General features: G+C 54.1%; 1 protein-coding gene across 1 annotated transcript in view; it reads left to right on the top strand.

Annotated features, from left to right (window-relative positions):
• Positions 1–7,376, top strand: part of akt1 (v-akt murine thymoma viral oncogene homolog 1) — a gene marked incomplete at its 5' end in the record, with an annotated part of 28,098 nt that continues 20,722 nt past the window's right edge. Inside the window, 1 exon segment of the mRNA XM_080533616.1 lies at positions 1–46. Coding sequence (XP_080389742.1) covers positions 1–46 — 46 coding nt within the window.

Below are 7,376 nucleotides of genomic sequence, written 5' to 3'. Positions count from 1 at the left end.
ATGACCGATGTGGCGATCGTGAAGGAGGGATGGCTGCACAAAAGAGGTGAGTGGGGGGGGCGGTCTTTGTTTTCTTTCTCTCTCTCTCTTTCTCTTCTTTTTAAAATTATAATATATATATATATTTTTAAAATATGTTTTTAGGGCTATTTCTGCTTTATTGGGATAGAGACAGTAGAGATTGACAGGAAGGATGGGTGAGAGAGAGGGGGGATGACATGCAGGATAGGTCGATGGCCTGAATCGAACCAGGGACCTTACGCCACTACGCCACTAAGCGCCCCACGGATGCTACAATCTTATAAAAAAATCTGATGTTTTATTCTCCGGTTGGTGAAATAAGCAGTGTGAGTTGTGGCGTTGTTCGTTAATACAAACACGACAGCTTGTTGTCCTTCTTCCTCGTCAACGTTATACAGTCAGTGCCCCCCAGTAACCCTCGGGCCCAGCTAGCTGCTAGCTGCTATCTGCTCTTAACTGTATGTTGTGGGTCTGTGGCGGCGCAAGCCACGAGGCCAGTTGTGATTGGACTAGGAGGCATTCCTCACATACCTGCTGGCTTTGAGCGGCTTTGTGTGTGTGTGTGTGTGTGTGTGTGTGTGTGTGTGTGTGTGTGTGTGTGTGGGTGTGTGTGTGGGTGGGTGTGTGGGTGTGTGTGTGTGTGTGTGTGTGTGCGTACTCTGCCTCCAAGCTGGGGCTGTGGCTCCCCCTGTATGAGCAGAGGGCAGGGCAGAGTAGAGTAGGGCAGGGCAGGGCAGGGCAGGGCAGGGCCTTGGGCAGGGCAGGGCAGGGCAGGGCAGAGTAGGGCAGGGCAGGGCAGGGCAGAGTAGGGCAGGGCAGGGCAGGGGAGAGGAGAGGGGCCCCTGAGACCAGGGCCTTGGGCAGGGCCTTGGGGACAGAGACCCAGGCGCAGGGGACCAGAGAGACGAGGGTTGACAAGGGGACACGTCACTGGGAGAGCAGAGAGGCCTCAGAGGGAGAGGGGGTGAGGGAGAACAGCGTGCTGCCTGGAACGCCTCCCCCCACACCCCCCCGAAAGGCACAGCAGGATCACAGCAGGGTGCCGTGTCTGAACAGGGGAGCCCTGCTACAGCTGCACAGGCCCACGCAGACACACACCTCTCTCTGGGGTGGAGACCTGCTGTGTACTACCAGGGCTGTACAAGACACAACAAACACATCAAAGTGTTGATGATGAAGCTATGATGATGATGATGATGATGATGACAATGACGACGACGATGACCTTTCATTCAGTCCATTAAGAGTTTTGTTTCTGCGTCATTCGGATGCCACAGATGCCTGAGAGCCCTATCACGAAGAGTGAGACACACGGGTCACAGGACCAGGTCCTTACCCCCCCCGGCACATCTGAACAGTGTTATCATAGCCCCTCCGATTACCGTCAGTACATTTCATTCATTAAATACTCGTTTTCAATCGACAACAGAAAGGAGGCCCTTTCGGACGTACTGAATAACCCGAGGCAGCGGAGAGAGGAGACGGAATGGATGATCTATAAAGGACGAATAACAAGGAAGGAGGAAACAGAGTGAGCCTTATTGGGAGAGAAATAGGTCAAAGTTCATCTTCTTTTTTTTCTTTTTTAAATAGTTCTGATTAGCAAATACAGTAGAGCAACAAGGGAGGGTTAGTCCCAAGGCGCCTAGTACTGACTGTATGTGTAAGTAGTTGACCCGTGTTATTTGGACATCTGCTACTGTACCTCCCTATACTCATTGTCTGGTGGCACACTTGGCAAAGGTCCACTTCTTACCGGAGAAGTATGGAGAGAGAGTGGGAGGCGTCTGAAAAGATAGCCGTCGTAAGAAGTAACAGAGGCGACATGGCTGTCAAACAGTGACCAGTGTAGAAACAAAGTGCTTGAGCTGAAGTCGTATCTTGACCTTGAATTAGTGAAGAACGAGGGGAATGCACTTCACGCACATGCACGTACACACACACACATTCACCCCCCCTCCCCCCACACACACACCACACACACACACACACACACACACACACACACACACACACACACACACACACACACTAAACAAACAAACAACCTTTCAGGAGTAGTGAGTTGGCATGCTGTTACTGCCCTAGCAGCTGTGCCCTGTGAAATGTCACCCAGAGCCGCTCTGTTTTGATTGGAGGGCGTCCGCCTGCCTCCTCGACAGGCCGGGGTTGTAATGTGGCGTCTCTGTCACGCCGTCTTTGCCCCAGAGCCAAAGCACAGAAGGTGAGTCTGCACCAACGCCATCCCGCTGCCCATCACGCCCGCCTCGCCACTGTCAGCCCCCAAACCTTTGTTGTTTTATCTTGGTTGCCTGCCAGAGCTTCTCTCTCTGTCTCATAAATATGAACGCCATTTAGCTGACCGGTCCACACACAAATCTGTGTGCGATACATTTTTCAGTATATATATATACGATCCCGGCGGGAATCGAACCCACGTGACAATTGCACACCGAGCTCTCAGCCGTAACAGGACAGTGAACAAGAGTGTTTTTGACGGTATGTTGTTGTCTTTAAACGTTTTTGTTTCTGTGGACGTGAGACCAGTCCCCATAAGATGTTTGGTAGGGGGCTTTATAAAGGAGAGAGGGAGGGAAGGATGGATATATATAGAGAGAGAGAGGCAGGTGATGTTGAGGTGCACCCTCTCCACCGCTCCAGTAATGCCCATCGGAATCCATGCCAAGGCTTGGGAAGCCGGGAACGTCCATCGACAGTGGGGGGTGGGGGGGGGCGAATAAGTATTCAACACATCAACAAATGTTTAATTCAACATATTTCCGTCACAGCTATTCACATGATGAAACGTAGACCAGACACTGGTATTATTAAGTCAATATAACAACACAGCTAAAGACATTGTAACCATTCCAGTCCATTAAAAAAAGCTATGTGCAATGTCAGTCACCATAGTCACAATCCTTTCCCTGCTCAGCAGAGGCGTCGCAGGTGAAAACATGGAGGAACCCTGGGTTCCCTAGCAACAGTCCCAGATTCTCAGAGCCTTGGAGAGAGTTCAGTTCTGTACGTTTGCCCCAGACAGGCTCGGCTCAGTCTGGTGCAGTCTCAAATGTCCGGCAGCCACATCTTCACCCCCACCCCTCCCCCCCTCCCCCACTCCTCCCCCCCTCCCCCACTCCTCCCTCCCTCCCTCCCTCCCTCCCTCCCTCCCTCCCTCCCTTAAGCCTTCTTGTGCTGTGTCTCAGCTGCAGACGTCACCCAGTGATATGGAGACGGCGGTTATCTGTTCCACAAGGCCGGTCGGCGACTCCTAAGACATAACACTAGGCTTGGAGTGTATGGTGTCATCCTGGGTTTTTAAAGCTGCAGTACGCAACTTGCACGCAAAAAAAATTTCCGGGAAAGAAAATGTTTTTTATTATAGTCTGGTGAACTTGGTCATTACACGCAGTCCGATATCAGTACGTCAAGTGTTCAGAGAGAAAATCCAGCTTATATGACTGCCCTTCACTCTGCCACTGCTCTCTCAAAATAATAATAATAATAATAATAATAATAATAACAACTTACATTTATATAGCGCCTTTCAGGGGACCCTGGGTCGCTTTAGAGAAATACAAGAAGCTCTGTGCACTCCCCGGCCCTGTCCAGCCCATCGGGCCGGCTTAGCGGGCCGGTTCTCCAGCCCGTCGCAGTTGAAAACAGGAATGAAACGTGACACGCGGCGTGCGTGATTGACAGGTGCGGTAGGGACGCCGACTCGCCTGATCGGCTGGAACGTGAGGTGAGGGCGCTCGGAAAATCTCAGAGAGAGAGAGAGAGAGAAAGCGATTACAGGGGGAGCTGGGTCTTTGTCTTCTCTCAGAACGTCAGACATCCTGATAGCTGCCAGCGTGTCACGACACGTTCACCCAACTATAAAAAAACAACAACTGTAAATCTTGTGTGGAAAGTTGCCTGCTGCAGCTTTAAATCGAGCCAAGACAAGAGGTCTGTGTGTAGAACACTGGTGTGTTTGCGTGTCGGTGTGTTTGCGTGCGTACGCTATTGCAGAAGTGACATTGCTTCGCTTAAAAATGTGGAAATGGTTGACTCGCGGCCCCATACACAGTCCCCAACACACGAGAGGCTCGTAGCAACACTGGAGCTTGTTGTGTCTGTCTGTCAGAGTCCAGTTGTCTTACTGTAGGACCCCACCCCCCCAGACCTTCTAATCCTAACATGTTTGGAGGTTTACTTTGTGCCACCCAGATAGTTGACATATGCCTCTAGTGGCCATGTTTGATCAAGCGTTTTCCTAAAGTTGCCATCAAAGGCAGGGCGCATCATCCAACATCAAAGAGACAGATTGCTGCCTCTCTCTGTCTCCAGATTCCATGGCAGCGCTGTGGCCAAGAACCCAGTCGAGTGCAACAGGACTGCTTGTTCTCCTGCCCCCCCCCCCCCTCTCTCTCTTTCGCTCAATCTCTCTCTCTCGCTCAATCTCTTTCTCTCACTCGCTCAATCTCTTTCTGTCTCACTCGCTCAATCTTTCTCTTTCAATCTCTTTCTCTCTCTCTCTCTCCCTCTCTCTCTCTCTCTCCCTCTCTCTCTCTCTCTCTCTCTCTCTCTCTCTCTCTCTCTCTCTCTCTCTCTCTCTCTCTCTCTCTCTCTCTCTCCTAGGCCCTTGTTTGTTTGACTCATTTGCTCTGTGACAACTAGAAGGAGCCGGCCCCCTCGTTAGGCTAACGAAGGCCACAACAACTGTTGGATCTGGGTAACACGCTCAGCTGGCTCCGGGGGGGGGGGGGGGGGGGGGGAGGGGAGGGAGGGATGTATTGAGGGAGGGGGAGTGGGAGATTGAGGGAGGGGGAGTGGGGAGGGGGGAGGGAAGAAGAGAGAGAGAGAGAGGGAGGGAAGGATGGATAGATGGAGGGAAGGGGGGAGAGAGAGAGAGAGAGAGAAACACCAGTGGAGAGAGGCGACAGAACCAGCGCTGCCTTCCTTTGTGATGTTCCCAGAACACCCCTCTGTGCGGCGCGGGAGGTTTACTCACGGACCCCGGCCTGCCTGTGTGAGGCGGATGTTGTGTGTGATGTGTCACTCTGACCCGGCTGAAGGTCGCGGCTTGCTGGGTGACTCGCCCCCCCGGGGCCGTCGATGAGGCTGCTGTGACTCACTCGCTCTCTCTCTGAGACGCCGGTGGGCGAGGAAAGTAGCTCTCGTAGATCTGTGCGTGTGTCATGACACATACACACAACACACACACACAGACACACACACGCACGCTGTGCTAGAAAATGTGGCTTTAGCTGAAATTTTGATTACCGGTAAGCCCAACTGTCTCTTGCACAGTGGGAAGTGTGTGTGTGTGTGTGTGTGTGTGTGTGTGTGTGTGTGTGTGTGTTTGTGTGTGTGTTTGTGTGTGTGTGTGTGTGTGTGTTCTGTTTTTAGCCTTCAAAGGAGCAGACCCACCTGATTATCGCTGTCTCATGACACGGCGATGCTGATCGCCTCAAGACTTTGTCAGGCTGCCAGTTTAACCACCGCCAGGCTGGCCCACCCTCACACACCCTCTCACATCCCTCCATTACCGCTGCAGCCTACCACGGGCCACACACACACACACACACACACACACACACACGTACACACTCGTACATACACAAACACACTCACACACACACACACCCACCCCACCTCACTACAGAAGTACCACAAGCAGCAGAACCCCCCCCCCCCCTCCCCCCCTACCACAGCCATTGCCATGCTAACACCCCCCCCCCGTCCCCCAGCTACTACAACTGTACCAACAAAGAACTTCCAGCCCGGCCCGGCCCCAGGCCAGGCAGCGGCAGAGGGCGGCTCCCCAGGAGGCCAGAGCTCTGGCTGGGTGTCTGGGCCGCCAGCGGGGGGTCCCCTGCTCTGGGTGATGGGAAGCAGCCCTCCTGCTAAATGTGGTGGAGAGAAGTAAATTGCCGGGGTGCAGCTGTCTGTCGCCAGCCTGGCTGTGATGGCGGGGTGGGGGGGGGGGGGCACCGGCAGGGCTGGGGACGGGCCACCTCCGTCACTCTGTCTCCGCTCGTGGCGAGCCACCGCTGTGTGCTTACTTTGCTGTGCAGAGTCCTCCTGCTCGCGCAACTGTGGGAATCGAAGTGCCCTTCCTCCCCCCCTCTCTCTCTCTCTTGCTAACTTTCTCGCTCTCTCTTTCTCTCGTTTGCGCTCACTCCCCTCTCTCTCTCTCTCTCTCTCTCTTTCTGTCTCTCAATTGCTCTCTCTCTTTCACTCACTCGCTCTCTCTCTCTTTCACTCACTCACTCTCTCTCTCTCTCTCTTTCACTCACTCCCCTCTCTCTCTCTTTCTCTCACTCTCTCTCTCTTTCTCTCACTCGCTCTCTCTCTCTCTTTCTCTCACTCAGTCTCTCTCTCTTTCTCTCACTCGCTCTCTCTCACTCCCTCTCTCTCTCCCTCTCTCCCTTCTCCAACTCTCCGTCTTTGCACTTCCTTTCTCCCTTCTTCACTCCTCCATCTCTGTCTCCCTCTTTCTTTTCTCTGTCTATCCCCCTATCCTGCTTCCTATACTCCCACTCTCCTCCTCCTCCTCCTTTCCCCTCTTTCTTAATCCCCCTCCTTATTCCTTCTCTGCCTCTGCCAGCCCACCCCACCACCACCACCACCTCCTCCTCCTCACCCAGACTCCCCCCCTCCCTCCTCCTCCATATCCAGCTCGGCTCCCTACCCTCTCCACCACCACCACCCCACCCCCAGACTCCCTCCTCCTCCTCCTCCATATCCAGCTTGGCTCCTCTGCCCTCCCCACCCCCACCTCACCCCCCCTCCCCCCAGACTCCCTCCTCCTCCTCCTCCTCCTCCATATCCAGCTTGGCTCCTCTGCCCTCCCCACCCCCACCTCTCCCCCCCTCCCCCCCCCAGACTCCCACCACCGCCTCCTCCTCCACATCCAGCTCGGCTCCTCCGCCCTCCCCACCCCCTCCACCACCACCTCCCCCACCCCCAGCCTCCCTCCTCCTCCTCCTCCTCCTCCACATCCAGCCCTCTCCTTTGCCGGGATAATGACCCCGCTGACAACACTGAGCTGTGGCAGGAAGCTGCCTTCCGACTGGCGTGGCGCTCCCTGTCTCACACATCAATCACATCACTGGCTCTCTCCTCAGCAACTGGTACAGAGGGGGAGGGAGGAGGAGAGAGGGAGGGGGAGCGGGAGAGAGGGAGAGGGAGAGGGAGAGAGAGACAGAGAGACAGAGAGACAGAGAGACAGAGAGACAGACAGAGAGAGAGAGAGAGAGAGATATGGAGCTGCTCAGCTGTCCATAGACGGTAGGTAATGGTCAGATGGCTTTGAGATAACCACATCAAGAGGCGGCCATCTTGATACATCAGCCCACATCTAGTCG

This window comes from Nansenia antarctica, assembly GCF_963989245.1.
Source record: "Nansenia antarctica genome assembly, chromosome: 1".
In the NCBI taxonomy this organism is placed as follows: Eukaryota; Metazoa; Chordata; class Actinopteri; order Argentiniformes; family Microstomatidae; genus Nansenia; species Nansenia antarctica.
The sequence above is the reverse complement of the archived record's forward strand: the minus strand, read 5'-3'. Positions and strand labels throughout refer to the sequence as shown.